This window comes from Coturnix japonica, unplaced genomic scaffold, assembly GCF_054131305.1.
Source record: "Coturnix japonica strain WE unplaced genomic scaffold, WE-NBRP24 Scf081, whole genome shotgun sequence".
Taxonomy (NCBI): Eukaryota; Metazoa; Chordata; class Aves; order Galliformes; family Phasianidae; genus Coturnix; species Coturnix japonica.
The window spans coordinates 53,501-74,982 of record NW_028188984.1 but is presented as its reverse complement, the minus strand read 5'-3'; the positions used below and the strand labels follow the sequence as shown (position 1 = coordinate 74,982).

The following is a 21,482-nucleotide window of genomic DNA, read 5'->3' as shown; positions in this document are numbered from 1 at the left end:
CCCTTCCAACCAATTTTCTATGATTCTCTGATGTTCAAGGACCATTCCAACTCAAACCATTCCAGGATTCTGTGTTTCTATGATCTTTAAGGACTCTTCCAACCCAACCCATTCTATGGTTCTACGATCTTTAAGGACACCTCCAACCCAAGTATTCTATTATGGGGTGGTGTTTTCTGTTGGTACTTCAGGGTCAGCTGTGGGATCTGCTTGTGGGTTATGCTGTGGGATATGGGTGCAGGTGGGCTCAGCCCTGCTCCCCCTGATGCCAACTCTCTCCCTTCAGCCTCCAGAGCCGACCCGGTGCGGGATATCCGCTGTGAGTTCTGCGGAGAGTTCTTTGAGAACCGTAAGGGTCTGTCAAGCCACGCGCGCTCCCACCTCCGACAGATGGGGGTGACGGAGTGGTCGGTGAACGGCTCGCCCATCGACACTCTACGTGAGATCCTCAAGAAAAAATCCAAACCCTGCATCATCAAGAAGGAGCCCCACACTTCCATCATCGAGACCCCCAAAGGGTTTGGGGAGGAAGGGATGGACCCCAAGCCTCCTGGGAAAGTGCTGCAGGCCATGGCCCTTTCTCCACTGGGCGGGCGGACGGGGAAACCTGGTGGCTCCAGCATTGGCCGCGAGCTCTCGCTGTCGCCGCTCACCGCCAAGCCCCACGGCGCCTTCCTGACACCACTGGCCACCAAACGGCCGCTGCAGGATGACCGCCTGGGTCCGCACCCCGAGGTGAAGCACAAGGCCTACATCCAGACCGAGCTGCCCTTCAAAACCAAGTCTGTGCACGACAAGCCCACGCACACATGTAAGTGTGGGGAAACGAGGTGGTGTGGCTTGTCCGGGTTCTTGGAGGCTACAGGGAGAGGATGGATGGTAGGCATGCATTGGCCATGGCCACGTGTTGGCTGTGGTCTTGCCTTGGCTATGGTGTTGCGTTGGCCATGGCCATGTGTTGGTCGTGGTCTTGCCTTGGCCATGACATTGCATTGGCCATGGCCACATGTTGGCTGTGGTCTTGCCTTGGCCATGGCGTTGCGTTGGCCATGGCGTTGCATTGGCCATGACCACATGTTGGCCATGGTGTTGCATTGGGCCGCAATCACACCATGCGTGGGGCACCACACTATTGGGCTTTGAACTACGATGTCTCTGATGGGGGGGAACAGAGATTTGGACATCCCCCCGCCCCATTTAGCTGAACCTTCCAACTTCAGAGCCTTGACCTCCTGATAGGACCATCCCAGCGCTCACCACCACCCAACTCATGCTGGGAAGGGGTAGATTCCTCTCCAGGGGTAGTAGTGGGGTGAATGGGACCCTTCCAACCCCCTGCCTTGCTCACCACCCGCCCTGCTCCCCCAGCCACTGAAGCTTGCTGTGAGCTCTGCGGCCTCTACTTCGAGAACCGCAAGGCTTTGGCCAGCCACGCGCGGGCTCACCTCCGGCAATTCGGCGTCACCGAATGGTGTGTCAATGGTTCACCCATCGAGACGCTCAGCGAATGGATCCGGCACCGACCTCAAAAGGCTGGAGCGTACCGTAGTTACATCCAAGGAGGTCGACCATTCACTAAGAAATTCCGGAATTCATCTCACTCCCGAGATCACGACGGAACACGGAGGATGCCTTTGAGCCTACAACATGGCGGCATGGCCCTGCTGAGCAAAGGGCTGGCGGCAGAGCTGGCGCACGGAGAGCCCTGCAAGATCCTGGATGGCACCGGGGAGAGGCCCATGGTCACCTCACCCCTCTCGCTGGTGAAGATGGAAGAGCATCAACGCACCAATTTCCACAGTGAGTTGGGATCCATTTCCCTCCGGAGTTGGGTTTGGTTGGGATCCGGTTCCTTTGGGATCTGGTTCCCTTTGGAGTTGGGGCTGTTGGGATCCGGTTCCTTTGGGATCCGTTTCCCTCCGGATTTGGGTTTGGTTGGGATCTGGTTCCTTTGGGATCTGGTTCCCTTTGGAGTTGGGCTTGGTTGGGATCCGGTTCCTTTGGGATGTGGTTCCTCTGTTAGTGGAAACCATTGGGATCTGGTTCCCTTTGCAGTTGGGTTTGGTTGGGATCCGGTTCCTTTGGGATGTAGTTCCCCTCTGGAGTTGGGTTTGGTTGGGATCCGGTACCTTTGGGATGTGGTTCCCTTTGGAGTTGGGTTTGGTTGGGATCCGGTTCCTTTGGGATGTGGTTCCCCAGTTAGTGGAAACCATTGGGATCTGGTTCCCTTTGGAGTTGGGGCTGTTGGGATCCAGTTCCTTTGGGATCCGTTTCCCTCCAGAGTTGGGTTTGGTTGGGATCTGGTTCCTTTGGGATGTGGTTCCTCTGTTAATGGGAACCACTGGGATCTGGTTCCCTTTGGAGTTGGGCTTGGTTGGGATCCCATTCCTTTGACAAGTTGAAGCTGCTGGGATACATTAAGAATGGAGCCCCTCCTGTCCTCCTTCCCCCCCTGATGCCCCATTTCCCCCCATTGTCCCCCCACCTCCAGAGTTCGAGCGGAGGCAGGCGAGACCCCTGGACCCCCCCCTGCATCGCGAGGAGGAGGGGCCCGACTTCCAGCAGAAGATGGAGGAGCCCCCTCAGCCCCCCCCCAGGATGAGGCCGGTGCCGTCGCTGGTCCCTCGCCCACCGCAGACCTCCCTGGTGAAGTTTGTGGGTAACATGTACACCCTCAAGTGCAGGTAGGACATCCACCATCCATCCATCCATCCATCCATCCATCCATCCATCCATCCATCCATCCATCCATCCATCCATCCATCCATCCATCCATCCATCCAACCATCCATCCATCCATCCATCCATCCATCCATCCATCCATCCCCCTTTGGGCCTCAGCCCATTTAGGTTTAGCTTTTGGGCTCCCTTTGGGCTCTTTCAGGCTCCCCTTTGGGTTTCCTTTGGTTTCCTTTTGTAGGGTTTCCCTTTTTCAGGTGGCCTTTGTGTTTCCTTTGGGCTCTTTTGTTCTTTGAACCTTCCCCCCCCTTTGGTTTCCTCTGAGTTTCCTTTGGGCTTCCATTGGAGCTTTCCCTTTGGGGTTCCCTTTGGGTCTCTTGTGTTTCCTTAGGGCTCCCATTTTGGGGTTTTCTTTGGGCTTTAGGGCTCCCTTTGGGTCTCTTGTGTTTCCTTTGGGCTCCCATTTGGGGTTTTCTTTGGGCTTTAGGGTTCCCATTTGATCTCTCTTGTGTTTCCTTTGGGCTCCCATTTTGGGGTTTTCTTTGGGCTTTAGGTCTCCCATTTGGTCTCTTGTGTTTCCTTGGGGCTCCCATTTTGGGGTTTTCTTTGGGCTTTCTTTAGGGTTCCATTTTGCTCTTTCTGTGTTCCCTTTGAGGTCTCCCTTTTGGTTCCCTATTGGGTTTCCTTTGGCTTTTCTTGGGGTTTCTTTTTTTTCTCGGGGTTTTCCCTTTCACTTCCAGGTGTTCTCTCCTTTGGGGGGGTTCCCTTTGGGTTCTCTCTATGGGCAGTTCCCCTTTGTGTTTCCCTTGGCTCCCAAACCTCCAAGCTCTCCATCTTGGCCACTTCATTTCTATACGTGGGGCTGTGGGACCCTTCCCTCCCTGCTTTCCTGCCCGGTTCCCCCCACCCACCCCCCTTCCATCCCCAAATCTGCCGGTTTAACCTTTGGGACCCTCCTCCCCCCATCATATCCCTGCAGGTTCTGTGAGGTGGAGTTCCAGGGTCCCCTCTCCATCCAGGAGGAATGGGTGCGACACCTGCAGCGACACATCTTGGAAATGAATTTCTCCAAAGCAGACCCTCTGCGGGGGGACGCCCCGGCCCCCGACCCCCCCGCAGTGGCCGAGGCTCAGTAACGGAGCCCCCCACTTTTGGGGGGGCAATGGAGCTGAACCACTTCACCCCCCCCCCACCCCGTGCCTGCGCGTCCCCCTATGGAGCAACCTCAGCCCCCCCCCACCCCCTTAACCTCAAAGCTGGGCTGGATGGGGGGTGGGGGGCACCCGGCCACAAGCACTACAAGGATCAAAGCCCCCCTGTCCCCTTTTAATGGGGGGGGGGGGTGGCATTCGAGGAGTGGGGGGCTCCCTCCCGACCGCGGGTCCGGTTCAGCCCAAAGACACAAAGACACAGGAGCTGCGTCGGCTTCTTCCGTGGGGTTCAGGGACGCGGGGTGTGGGGGGTGAGCGGAGCGTTGTGCATTTTGTATATGGCCCGAGAGTTGATGTATATTCGATTCCTATAGGCAGCGCCACCTTGTAGCTCCGTGGCGTTGGCGGAGCGACGCGGCCTTGCATGTTGCCCAGCTCCTCCCCTTCCCAAAGGAAAACACTTTGTTCCTCATCACCACCCCAAGACCCCCCAGTTTCCAATGGGCCGCGGTGACGCTGGGGGGGGGTCCCAGACTTGGTCCTCCTCACTTGTTGCTATATATTTTTTTGGTGGGGGGGGAGGGGAGGGAGTTTGTTTCTGTTTTCCTTGTCTAGCTGCATAGACCTTCGACTTTTTTAACTCTAGTTTTTGTGTAGAAAACTTAAAGGAAAACGTTCATTTTTATTTTCCAAGACCCCGAACCGCCCCCAAAAAAAAAAAAAAGAAAAGAAAAAAAAAAAAGGTTCGGAAGGGGAATGAAATTTATTGACCTTTTAACTTTTTTCATTGAGCATATTCTGGTTATTAATGTATCCGGGAATATGTACATTAGATTAAACTTCTGGAAACAAACTGCAAAGGGGGGGAGTGGTTATTGGGGGGGGGGGACACCCCATAGGGGGTATTATAGGGGGGGGGGCACCCCATAGGGGATAATGGGGGGGGGACACCCCATAGGGGTTATTATAGGGGGGGGCACCCCATAGGGGATAATGGGGGGGGGACACCCCATAGGGGTTATTGGGGGGGGGAACCTCATAGGGACTATATTGGGGGGGCAGGGTGGGACACCTCATAGGGGTGATTGGGGGTGGGGGACACCCCATAGGGGATAATATGGGGGGGGGACACCTCATAGGGGATTTTGGGGGGGTGGGACACCCCATAGGGGATATTATGGGGGGGGACACACACCTCATAGGGTATATTGGGGAGTGGGACACTCCATAGGGGATACTGCAGGGGGGGACACCCCATAGGGGATAATGGGGGGGGAACACCTCATAGGGGATATTATGGGGGGGGGACACCCCATAGGGGATACGGGGGGGTGGGACACAACTCATAGGGGGTAATGGGGGGGGGACACCCCATAGGGGTTATTATAGAGGTGGGCACCCCATAGGGGATAATGGGGGGGGGACACACCTCATAGGGGATAATGGGGGGGGGACAACCCATAGGGGATATTGGAGTTGGGGGACACCCCATAGGGGATATTGGGGGGTGGGGGGACACCCCATAGGGGTTATGGGGGGGGGGGACACCTCATAGGGGATACTGGGGGGAGGGGGACACCCCATAGGGGATATTATGGGGGGGGGACACCCCATAGGGGATAATGGGGGGGGGGCAGGGGGGGCACATCATAGGGGTTATTGTTTGGGGGGAAACCTCATAGGGATTATATTGGGGGGGCGGGTTGGGACAGCTCATAGGGGATATTGGGGGGGGCTAGGACACCCCATAGGGGATATTATGGGGAGGGGACACCCCATAGGGGATATTATGGGGGGGACACACCCCATAGGGAATATTGGGGTTGGGGGGGGGGGGACACCTCATAGGGGATACTGTGGGGGGGGACACCTCATAGGGGATATTGGGGGAGTGGGACACCTCATAGGGAATAATGGGGGGGGGAACACCTCATAGGGGATATTATGGGGGGGGGACACCCCATAGGGGATATTATGGGGGGGTTGGACACCCCATAGGGGATACTGCGGGGGGGGCATCTCATAGGGGTTATTGGGGTTAGGGGACACTCCATAGGGGATATTGGGGGTGGGAGGACACCCCATAGGGGTTATGGGGTGGGGGGACACCTCATAGGGAATATTATGGGGGGGGAAGGGTGGGACACCCCATAGGGGATACTGGGGGTGGGCTGGACACCCCATAGGGGATATTATGGGGGGGACACACCCCTCATAGGGTATATTGGGGAGTGGGACACCCCATAGGGGATATTGGAGTTGGGGGACACCCCATAGGGGATATTGGGGGGGGTGGGACACCCCATAGGGGATATTATGGGGGGGGGAAGGGTGGGACACCCCATAGGGGATACTGCGGGGGAGGGCACCTCATAGTGGTTATTGGGGGGGGGAACCTCATAGGGACTATATTGGGGGGGCAGGGTGGGACACCTCATAGGGGTTATTGGGGGTGGGGGACACCCCATAGGGAATATAGGGGTTGGGGGACACCCCATAATGGATATTATGGGGGGGGGACACCTCATAGGGGATATTATGGGGGGGACACACACTTCATAGGGTATATTATGGGGGGGGGACGCTCCATAGAGGATATTGGCGGGGTGGGACACCTCATAGGGGATATTAAGGGGGGGGGGGGACACCCCATAGGGGATATTGGGGGGGTAGGACACCTCATAGGGGATACTGGGGGGTGGGAAACCTCATAGGGGTTATTATGGGGGGGGGACACCTCATAGGGGATATTATGGGGGGGGGGAACCTCATAGGGGATAATGGGGGGGTTGGACACCCCATAGGGGATAATGGGGGGGGAAGGGTGGGACACCCCATAGGGGATACTGCGGGGGGGGGCATCTCATAGGGGTTATTGTGGTTAGGGGACACTCCATAGGGGATATTGGGGGATGGGGGGACACCCCATAGGGGTTATGGGGGGGGGACACCTCATAGGGGATATTATGGGGGGGGAAGGGTGGGACACCCCATAGGGGATACTGCGGGGGGGGGGACACCCCATAGGGGATAATAGGGTGGGCTGGACACCCCATAGGGGATATTATGGGGGGGGGCACACACCCTATAGGGGATAATGGGGGTGGGGACACCCCATACGGGATATTATGGGGGGGGGACACCTCATAGGGGATAATGGGTGGGGGACACCCCATAGGGGATATTATGGGGGGGACACCCCATAGGGGATATTAAGGGGGGGGGAAGGGTGGGACACCCCATAGGGGATACTGCGGGGGGGACACCTCATAGGGGATAATGGAGGGGGTGGGACACACCTCATAGGGGATATTATGGGGGGGGGACACCCCAAAGGGGATATTATGGGGGGTGGTACACCCCATAGGGGATTTTGGGGGGGGGGGGGGACACACCTCATAGGGGATAATTGGGGGGGTGGAAACCTCATAGGGGATATTATGTGGGGGACACACTCCTCATAGGGGATATTATTGGGGGGGGACCCCATAGGGGATAATGGGGGGGTGAGACACCCCATAGGGGATATTATGGGGGGGAGAAGGGTGGGACACCCCATAGGGGATACTGCGGGGGGGACACCTCATAGGGGACACTGTGGGGGGGGGACACCCCATAGGGGATATTATGGGGGGGGACACACACCTCATAGGGTATATTGGGGGGTGGGACACCCCATAGGGGATATTGGAGTTGGGGGACACCCCATAGGGGATATTATGGGGGGGGACACACCCCATAGGGAGCATTTGGGTTGGGAGGGGGGGGACACCTCATAGGGGATACTGGGGGCGGGACACACCTCATAGGGGATATTGGGGGGGTGGGACACCCCATAGGGGATATTATGGGGGGGGGGAAGGGTGGGACACCCCATAGGGGATACTGCGGGGGGGGACACTCCATAGGGGATATTATGGGGGGGGGGGGACACCCCATAGGGGATATTATGGGGGGGGGACACCTCATGTGGGATATTATTAGGGGGGGGGCACATCATAGGGGATAATATGGGGGGGGGACACACACCTCATAGGGTATACTGGGGAGTGGGACACCCGATAGGGGATAGTATGGGGGGGGGGACCCCATAGGCGATAATGGGGGGGGTGGGACACCCCATAGGGGATATTATGGGGGACACACACCCCATAGGGGATATTATGGGGGACACACACCCCATAGGGGATATTATGGGGGACACACACCCCATAGGGGATATTATGGGGGGGACACACACCCCATAGGGGATACTGGGGGGATCTTATTGGGGTCAATGGGGCCGCGCTGTGGACACGCGGATCCGGCCCGTCCGTGGGTCGGTCACCGAACCCACGTGGTTCCGGCGCGCCCTTTCCCCTCTGTGGGCGGAGCCTCGGGGGCCTCAGCCAATGGCGGCTAGAGGAGCTCAGAGGGGGCGTGGCCAAGAGTCGGTGTGGGCGGTGCTGGCGGCTTGGGGCCGTTCTGCCACGCGATTGGTGGAGGCGGCGTTCAGCCCGCCCACCTCCCCCCTCGGTTGGCCAGTCAGATTAGAGAACGGCGGCGGCACCGCCTCCCTGCCAGCTGACCAATCAAAAAGGAGACCGCCGGGAGAGCCGACGATTGACACCTGTATTCACCAATCCACGCCAGGACCGCCCTGAGGGAGGTGGAGACAGACATCCCCTTCTAACCAATCACCTCCTCCAACCTCGTGGAGGTCGGACCAATGAGGGTGGGCGGATGGCCCCTTCTGACCAATGAGCGCGGTGAGGAGGCGGGGCTCGCCCGCCGGTACCGTTGTGCTGTGAGGCGGCGGCGGGCGGCGGGGCCGCCATTATGAGCTACTCAGGTGAGGGGCCAAGATGGCGGCGGGGCGGCCCGGGGCTCCATGGACGGGCCGGGACGGGCCGGGACGGGCCGGTAACGGGGAGTTAAAGGCCCAACACACCCGGTTCTGTCCCGGTTCCGGTTCCCGGTGGAGATTCTCCGTTTGATTGGTTGTAATTGAGTTATTGCGGCCTAACGCCCAGCGGGGCCGGGCGGTTAATGAGGTTAATTAGGGCCGTAATTAAAGGGACGGGGCTTGGGGGGGAGCTGGGAGGGGTTGGGGCTGATTTGGGCTGATTAGGGGCTGATTTGGGCTCGTTTGGTTGAATTGGGCTCTTTTTGGGTTGATTTAGGCTCTTTGGGGGCTGATTTGGGTTGTTTAGGGGGTGATTTGGGCTTTGTTTGGGGTGATTTGGGCTCTTTGGGTTGATTTGGGCTCTTTGGGTTGATTTGGGCTCTTTGGGTTGATTTGGGCTCTTTAGGGGTTGGTTTGGGCTCTTTTGGGGGCTGATTTGGGCTCTTTTTGGCTGATTTGGGCTCTTTCTGGGGTTGATTTGGGTTGTTTAGGGAGTGATTTGGACTTTGGGTTGATTTGGGCTCTTTTTGGGTTGATTTGGGCTCTTTTTGGGTTGATTTGGGCTCTTTTTGGGCTGATTTGGGCTCTTTTTGGGCTGATTTGGGCTCTTTTTGGGCTGATTTGGGCTCTTTTTGGGCTGATTTGGGCTCTTTTTGGGTGATTTGGGCTCTTTCTGGGGTTGATTTGGGTTGTTTAGGGGCTGATTTGGGCTCTTTAGGGGTTGGTTTGGGCTCTTTAGGGGCTGATTTGGGCTCTCTTGGGGGGCTGATTTGGGCTCTCTTGGGGGGCTGATTTGGGCTCTTTTTGGGCTGATTTGGGCTCCCTTGGGTTGATTTGGGCTCCCTTGGGTTGATTTGGGCTCCCTTGGGTTGATTTGGGCTCTTTAGGGGTTGATTTGGGCTCTTTAGGGGTTGGTTTGGGCTCTTTAGGGGTTGGTTTGGGCTCTTTAGGGGTTGGTTTGGGCTCTTTAGGGGTTGGTTTGGGCTCTTTAGGGGTTGGTTTGGGCTCTCTTGGGGGGCTGATTTGGGCTCTCTTGGGGGGCTGATTTGGGCTCTCTTGGGGGGCTGATTTGGGCTCTTTTTGGGTGATTTGGGCTCTCTTGGGGGGCTGATTTGGGCTCTCTTGGGGGGCTGATTTGGGCTCTCTTGGGGGGCTGATTTGGGCTCTCTTGGGGGGCTGATTTGGGCTCTCTTGGGGGCTGATTTGGGCTCTCTTGGGGTCTGATTTGGGCAATTTGGGTGCGATTTGGGCTCTTTTGGGGGCTGATTTGGGTCTTTCTGGGGCTGACTTGGCCTCTCTTGGGGGTGGTCGTCATGCGGGGATGGAGCTCAGAGGGCTGTGGGGTGGCAATGAGGGGCACGAAGAGGCTGTGAGTGCTGGGATGGATCCGGAGGCATCTCCTGGGGATCTTCTTGGAGCTCTTTTGGGGTCTTTGGTTCTCATTTTGGGGCTCTTTTGGTTCACTGTTGCAGCTCTTTAGGGTCTCTATTTGGGGAACCCATTCGGGGGCTCTTGTTGGAGATTTGTTGGGATCTTTGGGGTCTCCTTTTGGGGGACCCATTTGGGGTCTCTTGTTGGAGATTTGTTGGGATCTTAAGGCTCCTTTTGGGGCTCTTTGGTTCTCCTTTAGGGGCTCTTTTTGTGGCTGCTTTGGTTCACCATTGCGGCTCTTTGGGGTCTTCTTTTATGGGACCAATTTGGGTGTTCTTCTTGGAGCTTTGTTGGGATCTTTTGGGGCTCTTTTTGGAGCTCCTTCTGGTGGTTCTTGTGTTGCTTTTTAAGGTTTCCTTTTGGGGCACATTTGTGTGCTTTTGGAGTTTTGTTGGGATCTTGACGCTCCTTTTGGGGCTCTTTGGTTCTCATTTTAGGGGCTCTTTTTGTGGCTGCTTTGGTTCACCATTGCGGCTCTTTGGGGTTTTCTTTTAGGGGACCCATTTGGGTGTTCTTCTTGGAGCTTTGTTGGGATCTCAAGGCTCCTTTTGGGGATCTTTGGTTCTCATTTTAGGGCTCTTTTTGTGGCTGCTTTGTTTCTCCTTTTGGGGCTCTTTTGGGGGCTCATTTAATTCTCCACTGGAGCTCTTTGGGGTCCCCACTGAGGAGAGCTCTTGGTTCACCGTTGCTGCTCTTTGGGGTCTCCTTTTGAGGGACCCATCTGGGGGCTCTTCTTGGAGTTTGGTTGGGATCTTGGGGCTTTTTGAGGCACTTCTGGGGGTTCCTTTGGGCTCTCCTTAGAGCTTCGTTGGTATTTTTTTGGGGCTGTCTTTGGAGCTCCTTTTGGTCGTTCTTGTGTTGCTCTTTAGAGTTTCCTTTCAGGGCACGTTTGTGAGCTTTTGGAGCTTTGTTGGGATCCTGAGGCTCCTTTTGGGGTCTTTGGTTCTCCTTTTGGGGGCTCATTTGTTTCTCCACTGGAGTTCTTTGGGGTCCCCATTGGGGAAAGCTCCTTCTTAGAGCTTTGCTGATATTTGGGGACTCTTTTGGAGCTCTTTCCAGTCTCCATTTGGGACTCTTTTTGTGGGCTCACCTGGGAGCTCTTCTTGGAGCTCTTTATGGTCTCCTCTAGAGCTCTTTTGGGGCTCCCTGGGGATCTCCTTTTGGGGTTCACATAGGGGCTCTTCTTGGGGGTCTTTTCTGAGCTTCTTTTGGGGGGCTCGTTTGGGGCTCTTTTAAGGCCAGAGAGACGTTGACTTGCAAGGAACGCCAAGTCCCAATTTCATTCTCCAATTCTTTACCTGTAAAATGCCCAATTGTGGAGTTGGCTGTGCACATTTGAACCCCTTTCTGCTCCCTTGTCTTGGAGGTCTGCATAGGTGCCTCCTGTTTTCAAGTTTTTGTTGTGTTAAACCAAAAGAGATGGCACTTTTTCTTAGGTAGGATGCTGTTGTCGCATGAAGAGGTTCTGTGTCACAGTGTGATATGGCAGAAATGGAAGCCAAAAGGAAAAACAGGACCTGATTCAGGGGAATGATCTGCATCTCTTGAAGGCCAACATGTTGAGCATGGGCCAGCAGTGTTAACCTTGTGGGCAAGAAGGCCAATGGTGACCAATGCGTTGACCACGAGCTCTTTCCTCTGGGTTCAGGAATAGTTCAGAAGTCATTCGTAGATTGAATTTGCCACCATTTCTTTTATTCAGGGTGTTGATTCTTTTTGGAGGTAACCGAAACCTACTGTGAAAAGTATGGCTCTGATTTGCTTTTTATCTTCTTTTCCAGGTTATGGGGACTGGAACTCTGGGACAAACAGAGGCAAGTACCAGCTTGAGCATATTTCTGATGGATGGCTTTGTTAGTTTCAGGTTCTAAAAGATATAATACAGAGTCTGCATCCCCTCTTCTTTAATTTTTAGGGGCTTTTTTTTGCAACCATTTTATTTTAAAATTGTTGTTGAGCTTTTAACAACTTCCTTCCCTAATTTTTGTAGCAAACTGGGAAGGGCTACGTGGCCGAGGATTCAGGTTTCTGTTCCAGCCCAGCTTTGATATTGCTGCCCAGGTGAAGGCTGAAAAATGGCCTAAAATGGGTTTTGGCCACCATCAGTGTTGACCCAGCGAGGTTGCTTTTTAGAGGCTGTGCATTGGGTGCATTCATTCATGGCAGATCACCAGGAATGAGAATTCTCTATTTAAATATTTTTTCTTTCAGGGTATGAGAGCTACAATTATGGCTACGGCTACGAGCAGGACAACTCTGGCAACTATGGCTACGGCATGGCTGCCTCCAACTCGTGGGATATGGGCAACTCGGACATGGACATGAACCCAGATGGTGCTGGCAATGCTGACACCGTCATTGCCAAAATGAACCAGCGCCTGGACATGGTGTCCCACCTGGATGCTGACAGCATGCAGGGGGGGCACTACGGCTCTGGTGGGGACCGGTGAGTGGGAAAATTGTAGAATGATTGAATCTATTGGGTTGGAAGGGACTTCAAAGATCATAGAACAATAGAATCTACTACTTAAAGGTAGTAGAATCATGAAATCGTAGACTAATTAAGTTGGAATTGTCCTTAAAGGTCAGAGAACCATGGAATCATAGCATCAGGTTGGGTTGGAATTGTCCTTAAAGATCAGAGAGTCGTGGATGGATAGAATGGTTGAGTTGGAAAGGTCGTTAAAGGTCATAGAGCCATGGAATCACAGCATGGTTGGTTTGGAAGCGTCCTTAAAGGTCATAGAACCGAGGAACTATTGAGTGGTTGGGTTGGAAGGGTCCTTAAAGGTCACAGGACCAAGAAACGATTGAATGGTTGGGTTGGAAGGGTTCTTATAGGTCATAGAACCATGGAATCAAAGCATGGTTGGGTTGGAATCATCCTTAAAGATCATCCACTCCAAGTTCTTTTCCTGGAAGAACTAATCCATTAAAATGACCCTAAACAAATTGTGGCATATGTCAGTTTCCTGCCTGGCAAAAGTAGATGTGCACAGGTGTCCCTAGATGTCCAGGAATAGGAACAGGAGCTTCAACTGGGCTGTATCCACACACAGCTGATAGCGTGGGCTCTTCTTGGCGTTTTGGGGTCTTTAGGGCATCCTGGGCACTCTCAAAGCAGTGAGGGGTTTGAGGGCTCAGTTTCTTTGTTTTTTCCATGTCGATGGGGCTTTGGTTCTTCTACCATGCATGGAGGTGGATAGGGACGTAGCAGCTGTGCTATATGTCCCAGCCCTTGTTCCACTCAGTGATACACTGGAGTGTTTAAAATACCGATAAAAACCCATTTTGAAGCTTTTTGTTGGTTTAACCTCTGCTGAGCTCTAACACAGTGCCAACACTATCCCGGAATCCAAGAACCAGTTGGAGAGCAGAACACATCATTGGCCTTCATGGCTGTGTGGGCACTCTGTTGGCCTCTGTCATCCTTCTTGGCCACAAGGGCACCCTGTTGGCTCACAGTCAACTTGTTTTCCACCCATAGGCCTTCCTGGCAATACACTCAGTCCATGGTCACCCTGTTTGGCCACCAATGGCCTTCCTGGCCCTGAATACATGCTGCTGATCCTTCTCTCTCCACAGGTACGACTCATACGAATCCTATGACTCGAGGTCCTCGATGAACGACCGGGACATGTACCGCTCCGGTTACGACTACAACGAGAACGAGAATGACAACGCCTATGACGACCACTATGAAAGTCACTATGACAGCTTCTATGGGAACCGCAGGGACCAGTACCAGCACAGAGCACGGGATGGCTTTGGCCAACGGGGTCAGAACTGGGTGCGGGACGGGCGCAACACCAGACCCATGGCTTCACCATACTCGGGGCGCATGGGTGGGCAATGGAACGATGCACCGCGGGGCATGGGCCCCCACTGCTCCTCCCGTCTGCCTTCCCTCTTCTCCCACAACATCATCCCAGAGCTCAGCATGTTCCAAGGGATGCGAGGATTTTCGGGGAACATGCGCTTCGGAGGAGGAATGATGAAGCAGAGGATGAGGAGAAACTGGAAAATGTGGGATTCGGACTTTAAAGTGAGTACTTGTGTAACATCCTCCTACTCGTTTAACTCGAGTGGATGTTACACAGCCCCGTAGGGAAATGGTTATCCTACAAAAGGCTCCAAAGCACGCTCTGGGAGGTGGTCGTGTGTAGTTCTGCACGTTGCTGGCTTGACTTTGTAGTGTGTATCTCCTAAGGACAGACCGAGGAGCGTTCATATGTGCCATGCTTTAATCTGAAAACATTATTTCCTAAAGGTAGGAGAAAATCATTGTCATTTATTATTTTTTTTACTTAATCTACTTATAGCATAGAGGTGGTGGGCTGTGTCCTGTCTGATGGACTCTGCCAACCAGAAATTAGTGGAACAAAGCACTGCTGGGTGAGGAGAGCACCGCCCTCACAGCAGGGATGAACCTTTCTCTCCTCTCGCAGCCTCAGAAGAAGAAAATGAAGAAGGACCTCACTGGGAAGAAGCGGAAGCAAACTGGCAGCTCAGATGAACCAGACAGCAAGGCAGCGAAGACAGATGGCTCTGACAACTCTGACTCTGACAATGGTGAGGACAGAGGTCCCCAAGGGGGCACGCAGCCACCTCACTTTGCTATGTGGGACCTTGGCTTGAGTTCTGACTGTGCCGTTCCTTTCAGAGGAAGGAACCGAAGGTGAATCAGGAGAAAAAGAGGAGAAAGAAGGCTCCAGGGGTGTAAGTAACTCTTGAGAAGTTATAGTTCCTCAGAATTAAGAATGTTTTGGTTGAGGGTGGAGCAGTGCAGTGAGGGCAGGTGTAGAGTCCTACACCAGCAGTGGTGAAGAAGTCCAGTGGTGGTGTCTGATGTGTGATTCTGGCTGACCTTAACACCCCCATCTTGCATTTTAGGAAGGGGAAGATGAAGAAGGACGAGACTCAGAGAAAGGTGAGTTGGTGTGCATGCATAGCAGCTCACGAGAAAGGGTGCAGAGGGCTCGTATGTGCTCTGAATGTGCATGTGGAGTAGTGCCCACAACCAGCTGAGAGCCCTGATGTGGATTTATGGCTGAATCTCTGGTTTATTCAGGCTCCTCCAGTTGTTGGGGTCCAGTTTCAACCCAACAGTTTTACAGTTTTGTGATCTTCAAGGACCCATTCAACCCATCCCATGGTTCGGGGATCTTCAGAGACCCATCCAACCCATCCTGTGGTTCTGGGATCTTTTAAGGACCCATCCAACCCATCCCGTGGTTCTGGGATCTTCAAGGACCCATCCAACCCATCCTGTGGTTCTGGGATCTTTTAAGGACCCATCCAACCCATGCTGTAGTTCTGGGGTCTTTAAGAACCCATCCAACCCAAGCTGATTCTCTGAAGTAACGGTGGTGACCATTAGCCCCCCTTACTCAAGCAAACTTATAACTAATTAATTTAAAACCTTCTAAAACCAGAAGTAGTAAACACTAATTAAAATAAAGAGCCAGGAAATCACCTTGGGTATGTTTGTCCTCCAGTGCCACATCCCCCAAACAGGAATCCTTAATCTGAGGTGCAGTTGTCCCTTGCTGGAGGGAGCAGCTCCTTGACTCGAGCATCTCTCTGACATACAATTTCAGGTCAACCACTGATCTTGTCCAGGGCTGTTCTCTTGAATCAGGTGCTGTCCTCAAGTAGTGCCCTGAAATGCAACCTGCTTTAAACACTTAGGTGCTTTAACAATTCAAGAAGAGATCAGTCAAATCAAACGCAAATTACAGGCGGGCAAGAAAACTCAAGACAGGCAAAAGAAGAGGCACCGGGATCGCATGGTGGAAAGGTAAAGTCTCTTATTTTATTTTATTAAGTGATGTTGCTTCCTTCTCTGGGGGGAATGCGATGGTTGCAGGTTGGGTCCTTTCTTTATTCCCCAGTTTTCCCAGTGCTGTGTTTTTTCCTGCCCATCTCCTTGACTGTACTGAATATCGGATGCATTACAGTTGTGGCATAGTTGAGTTGACCATGTCCAGCCATGTTGATGGAGAAATGGGCAGATCTCCAGTGAGCATCCCACAAATGCTTAATGGAGTTAGGGGAGAAGCTCAGGACTCGAGTTGTAGGCAGCCCTGCCCTTCTGTTGAATGAGTGGCACTCATCAGAGATCAGGTTTTAAAGTAACTCTAAAAGGGGGAAATAATGGCTGCAACAGAAACTGGGAGGGGGCAGATATTGTTGGCGTAAAACCTAATAAAGCGCACAGCGTGTCATTGAACCAGTGCCTTTTTTTAACCGACAAAATATTGCCTCTTCCACTTGCAAACAACACCAATTTTTGCCTGCAAAAGTGCAGGTTTATGTTAAAAATGTCCCTTGACAAAGAGTTTGTTCTTAAGCTTTGGAGCTCTTTCAGTGTAGTTGTCTTTCTCCAAGAAGAACTGATGCCTTCTTCCCACAACAGTTCTGTCCCTTTCTCCCAGCCAAGGCGCGTCATATTCAGGGAGAACTGTTTTAAATCACAGTTAAATCTTCACTTTAATGAGCAGAAAAATACTTTTTAATGTCTGGAAAGGTTTAAAAAATTTGGCCTTGGGTTTTTTTTTGGTGTGACGTTTGTTCTGAGCTGTTCCTTATCATTAGCATTTGTTACCAATCTGACCTCTTTGAGTATTAGCTGGATTTATTTACTGTGAAGCTGTCTTTAGTGTTTACAAAAGATGAGGATGCTTTCCTATGCAACACACTGTAAGGAAACCCGCTGTAGGGGGTTGGGCTGAGGGCTGAGCTCCATAGGTCCCTTCTGGTTCTTTGGTTTGTGAAAGAAACCCAACATCAAAGCACGAACTCAACCCCTTCCCCTTTGCCCCACAGCTGGGTTCCCCACTCTGACATTTGCCAGTGTCCCCCCACAAGCATTTGGGTCTGGGAAGGGAGGTTCCATTGAGGCATCCCTCCCGCTTCACACCCGCTGTCCCAACAGGATCCAATACGTTTGCTCGCTGTGCAAATACCGCACCTTCTACGACGACGAGATGAACAGTCACCTGGAGAGCAAATTCCACAAGGAACACTTCAAGTTTGTCGGAACCAAGCTGCCCCAGCAAACAGCAGACTTCCTGCAGGTGAGCGCTGCTGAAGTTTTAATCCTCTTGAATGAGATTTGGGTGATTTGGGTGTTTTTTGTTTTCAGAGCTGCCATTCCTAACAAGTACTGTTGCCTTCCAGGAATATGTTGCCAATAAAACGAGGAAAACTGAAGAGCGCCGTAAAGCAATTGAGGACATCAACGCGGTTATCCAGCAGATCTATAGGGACCAGGATCTTACACAAGGTGGGTTCTCACCCACGTGAAGCTCCTTGGTTATTAATTAGCTTTGCCGTGGCTCACTGAGCATTTGAGGTGGATTTGATGTTTATGAATGTGGAATAAAAATGGAGCTTGAATGAGATAATTAAAATGGTATAACGATATTTATCCAATATTTACTGACCTTAGAAGAAAATTCTGGATTAAGGTTTCTTCCAACCCAAACGTTTCATAGGTCTCTGATCTTCAAGGACCCTTCCAGCCCAACCCATTCTATCATGTCACAGTTCTGTGGCCTTCACGGACCTTTCCAACCCAAACCATTCTTTCACTTTATGGTTCTGTGATCTTCAAGGACCCTTCCAACCCAACCTGAAGGTTGGACACCCATGGGTTATCCTCTTGTGTTTGCTTCCCCTTTCCCTCGACCCCCATTCTGCCCCTTGGGAAGACTCCTGCTGCACCTTGAAATGAATTTTTGGTGGAAATATGACGCGTGTGGGGCTCACCCCGTTCTGATCTTCCCTTACAGACATCGGCATGGAGCACTTCATCAAGAAGGTGGAGGCTGCTCACTGCGCTGCATGCGACCTCTTCATCCCCATGCAATACGGCATCATCCAGAAGCACCTGAAGTCACTCGACCACAACCACAATCGCAGGGTAAGTGCTGCCTCCTTCCTGCCCCGGGAATTTCTTTTAATTTAAATACATACATATTTATTTGGAGGCTCCAGCTGCAAGAACAGCAGAAATGTGGATATGTTGGCTCAGGCAGTTCCTGAAAATGGGGAGAAATGTTTTTCTTCACCTTTGGTGCTGTCTGTGGAGAAGAAGCACTGTACTCTGAGGGTCCTGTGTCACCACTGTGAAATTGATCGGGCAAGGCTTTGATTAAGGCAGCTTCAGTAAAGCCTTGTTGTTCCTTCTGAGCCTGAGACCTGCCTCTCTGCACAGTGACACCGGTGCCTCAGGTGGACAAAACATGTTTCTCTCTGTACCCCTGGCAGGCCATGATGGAGCAGTCCAAGAAATCTTCCCTGGTAGTGGCCAGGAGCATTCTGAACAACAAGCTGATCAGTAAGAAGCTGGAACGATACCTGAAGGTGGGTGTGCAGAGCAGTTGTGTGCTATGTAGTTCCGTCTGTAGTTGAGCTTCAGCACTTCGGTGTGTTTTGGTAACAACTTTGGTTCATAACTCATTGATGATGAGTTCGTCTGCTCTGAGTGAGGATGGAGTTACCCACAGAGCCCGAGAGCTGTCTGGTTTGCACACATATGTGCTGTGTTTAAAGCTGAAAGTTCTGGTGGAGGGTTTGCATGCAGCTGTTGTGACCTGCTGTGAAGTTATGGGTTCGTCAGCAGGGAAATGTTTGCCTTCTCTTGCAGGGTGAGAATCCTTTCACGGATGATCCTGAAGAAAAAGAGGAGCATGAGGAGGGAGAAGGGGGAGCGAGTGGGAACATGGAGGAAGGGACAGTGGAAGGAGGAGACGAAAACAAGGATGAGGAGGAGAATCTGGAAGAAGAGAATGTGGACGATGAGAACAAGGAGGAAAACGTGGGCAATGAGAACAAGGAGGAAGAGAATTTAGACAACGAGAACAAAGAGGAAGAAATTTTAGATGATGAAAACAAAGAGGAAAGAAACCTGGAGGATGAAAGCAATGATCCCGAGGAGAACCCAGGAGGAGATGAAAATGAGGAGGAGGAAGAAAAGGGGACAAAGAGAGAAAGTGAGGCCCAAGCAGAAGCACAAGAGGTGGAGCTGGGTGCAAGGAGCAGAGGTGGGGAGGAGGAGGAGAAGGGCTGGCAGCCCACGGGAGAATCGCTGCCCGAGGATGAAGAGCAGCAGCCAGCAGAAGGTGAAGAAGAGGAGGAGAGTGAAGAAACTACTGCTGCTCCTGAGGATGAGGATGCAGCGTAAAACATTGGATGGAAAAGATGAAAAAACTGGCATTTTTTTTTTTAAAGAAAAAAAAAAAACATTGAAAAGAAACGTAACTGTATCTGTGAATTTCATAGCACATGTTGAGTTACCGTTCCACTAAACTTGTGTAGGCAGTGGAAGCCTTTACCTGTAAAGTGATTGGGGAAAATAGATTCTTATTTTATTTTTTGTTCCGTTTTGTTTTGTTTGTTTGTTTGTTTTTTAACCGAATCTTCATTTGAGTAGCTAGGTTTTGTGTGGTCTGGTTCTCAGATGCCTTTGTAACTTAGGAGAACTTCCTCTGAGCACGTGTACCAGCCAGTGCAACGTCACCACCTTGGCCGATGAAATCTCTCCCTTCCTTCTTAAAAGGTTTTCTATATTTAATGAAGATACGTTGTTGTCTCTTTGGCCTGTCTGCCTGGAGCCAGTGGAAGTTCCCTTGCAGGGCATTCATTTCTGCGACGTACGCCGTGAGGTTCTGCATCATCTCTGTGTGACTGTAATATTCCTCCCTCCCCTTTCTGTTTTAATGCAGAGCGAAACTTTTCAGTGGTGTCAACGTTTGTGGTTGTTTGTAAAATGCTTTCACTTGGAGGTGGATGTTGTGGGTGGAGATAAAGGACTACCTGCGACTACCCCGACTCTGCCTTCATTTCAGAGCTGGGAGGAGGTGGAAGCTTGGCGCCGCTCTACGACCCCTGAACTGTTTGTTGTCTCTGCCACCATCTGGAGCGCAGATCTGCCTCCTGGAATGAGGGAGAAGCAGATTTATTGCCATTCTGTGGTTGTGTGATCATTAAGGACCCTTCCAACATAACCCATTCTCTGGTTCTTCGACCTTCAAGGACCCTTCTGGTCCAACAAGCCCTTCTGATTCCATGACTCTGATTCTCTGACCCTTCCAAACATTCCAGGAATCTATCGTCTCTATCCATCATCCATCCATCCATTTTCCATTGTCTCTGTTCATTGTCCATTCATCTTCCATCGTCTCTAGCCATTGTCCATCGTCTCTAGCCATCATCTCTAGCCATCGTCCATCATCTCTGTCCATCGTCTCTGTCCATTGTCTCCATCCATCATCTATCCATCTTCCTTCATCTCTGTCCATTGTCCATCCACCTTCCATCATTGTCTCTGTCCATCGTCTTCCATCATCTCCATCCATCTTCCATTGTCTCTGTCCATTGTCTCTATCTCTTGTCAGTTGTCTCCATCCATCCTCCATTGTCTCTGTCCATCGTCCATCCAACTTCCATCATCTCTAGCCATCGTCTCTATCCATTGTCCATCGTCTCTGTCCATCGTCTTCCATCATCTCTATCCATCTTCCATCATCTCTGTCCATCGTCTCTGTCCATCTTCCATTGTCTCCATCCATCATCTATCCATCTTCCATCATCTCTAGCCATCGTCTCTATCCATCGTCCATCAGCTCTATCCATCCTCTCTGTCCATCCATCTTCCATCATCTCTATCCATCTTCCATCGTCCCCATCCATCTTCCATCATCTCTCTCCATCGTCCATCCACCTTCCATCATCTCTAGCCATCGTCTCTGTCCATCGTCTTCATGCACCTTCCATCGTGTCTGTCCATCATCTCTATCCATTGTCAATCGTCTTCATCCATCTTCCATCATCTCTGTCCATCACCCATCCACCTTCCATCATCTCTAGCCATCGTCCATCAGCTCTGTCCATCATCTTCCATCGTCTCCGTCCATCTTCCATCATCTCCGTCCATCTTCCATTGTCTCCATCCATTGTCCATCCATCTTCCATAATCTCTATCCATCATCCATCCATCTTCCATCGTCTCTGTCCATTGTCTCTATCTGTTGTCAGTCGTCTCCATCCATCTTCCATCATGTCTGTCCATCATCTCTGTCCACTGTCTCCATCCATCATCCACTGTCTCTGTCCATTTTTCCATTGTCTCCATCCATCTTCCATTGTCTCTGTCCGTTGTCCATCCACCTTCCATTGTCTCTAGCCATCGTCCATCAGCTCTATCCATCTTCTCTGTCCATCATCTTCCATCATCTCTATCCATCTTCCATCATCTCTGTCCATCATCCAACCACCTTCCATCATCTCTAGCCATCATCTCTATCCATTGTCCATCATCTCTATCCATC

General features: G+C 52.0%; 3 protein-coding genes across 21 annotated transcripts in view; all 3 read left to right on the top strand.

Annotated features, from left to right (window-relative positions):
* Positions 1–4,683, top strand: part of WIZ (WIZ zinc finger) — a 65,025-nt gene extending 60,342 nt beyond the window's left edge. For all 15 annotated transcript variants that reach the window (XM_085534366.1, XM_085534365.1, XM_085534364.1 and 12 more), the window contains 4 exons: positions 287–811; positions 1,369–1,800; positions 2,492–2,684; positions 3,659–4,683. In XM_085534366.1, coding sequence (XP_085390492.1) covers positions 287–811; positions 1,369–1,800; positions 2,492–2,684; positions 3,659–3,815 — 1,307 coding nt within the window. In that variant the 3' untranslated portion in view covers positions 3,816–4,683. The remainder of the gene's footprint in view (positions 1–286; positions 812–1,368; positions 1,801–2,491; positions 2,685–3,658) is intronic.
* Positions 4,684–8,575: 3,892 nt separating this feature from the next.
* On the top strand, positions 8,576–19,977 carry AKAP8L (A-kinase anchoring protein 8 like). 5 transcript variants are annotated; one of them, XR_014941427.1, is made up of 14 exons: positions 8,576–8,661; positions 11,928–11,960; positions 12,358–12,592; positions 13,732–14,191; positions 14,595–14,718; positions 14,810–14,865; positions 15,040–15,076; positions 15,838–15,946; positions 17,084–17,225; positions 17,329–17,434; positions 17,646–17,788; positions 17,943–18,073; positions 18,421–18,516; positions 18,800–19,128. XR_014941427.1 is itself a non-coding variant. In XM_015887169.3 (13 exons), exons 1-13 carry the CDS (start codon positions 8,649–8,651, stop codon positions 19,334–19,336), a joined length of 2,079 nt encoding a protein of 692 aa, XP_015742655.2. In that variant the 5' UTR covers positions 8,576–8,648; the 3' UTR covers positions 19,337–19,977. The 5 variants fall into 5 exon arrangements, 3 of the variants coding, with proteins under 3 accessions (XP_015742655.2, XP_085390460.1, XP_085390461.1); XR_014941428.1 differs by lacking the exon at positions 17,646–17,788 and having other exon boundaries at positions 15,747–15,946; positions 18,800–19,110; XM_015887169.3 differs by lacking the exon at positions 17,646–17,788 and having other exon boundaries at positions 18,800–19,977.
* LOC146751524 (uncharacterized) lies at positions 19,438–21,470 on the top strand. The gene is made up of 3 exons (XM_085534357.1): positions 19,438–19,466; positions 19,613–19,805; positions 20,360–21,470. The coding sequence occupies exons 1-3, from the start codon at positions 19,438–19,440 to the stop codon at positions 21,335–21,337; spliced, it is 1,200 nt and encodes a 399-aa protein (XP_085390483.1). The 3' UTR covers positions 21,338–21,470.
* Positions 21,471–21,482: the final 12 nt, after the last annotated feature.

Coding starts and splice junctions, on each gene's coding strand:
- AKAP8L (XM_015887169.3), top strand. Junction 14,866..15,039: donor AGAAAGAAGGCTCCAGGGGT/GTAAGTAACTCT, acceptor CTTGCATTTTAG/GAAGGGGAAGATGAAGAAGG. Junction 17,435..17,942: donor GGACCAGGATCTTACACAAG/GTGGGTTCTCAC, acceptor CTTCCCTTACAG/ACATCGGCATGGAGCACTTC.
- LOC146751524 (XM_085534357.1), top strand. CDS start 19,438: ATGTTGAGTTACCGTTCCACTAAACTTGT. Junction 19,467..19,612: donor TACCGTTCCACTAAACTTGT/GTAGGCAGTGGA, acceptor TCTGGTTCTCAG/ATGCCTTTGTAACTTAGGAG. Junction 19,806..20,359: donor AGGGCATTCATTTCTGCGAC/GTACGCCGTGAG, acceptor CATCGTCTCTAG/CCATCATCTCTAGCCATCGT.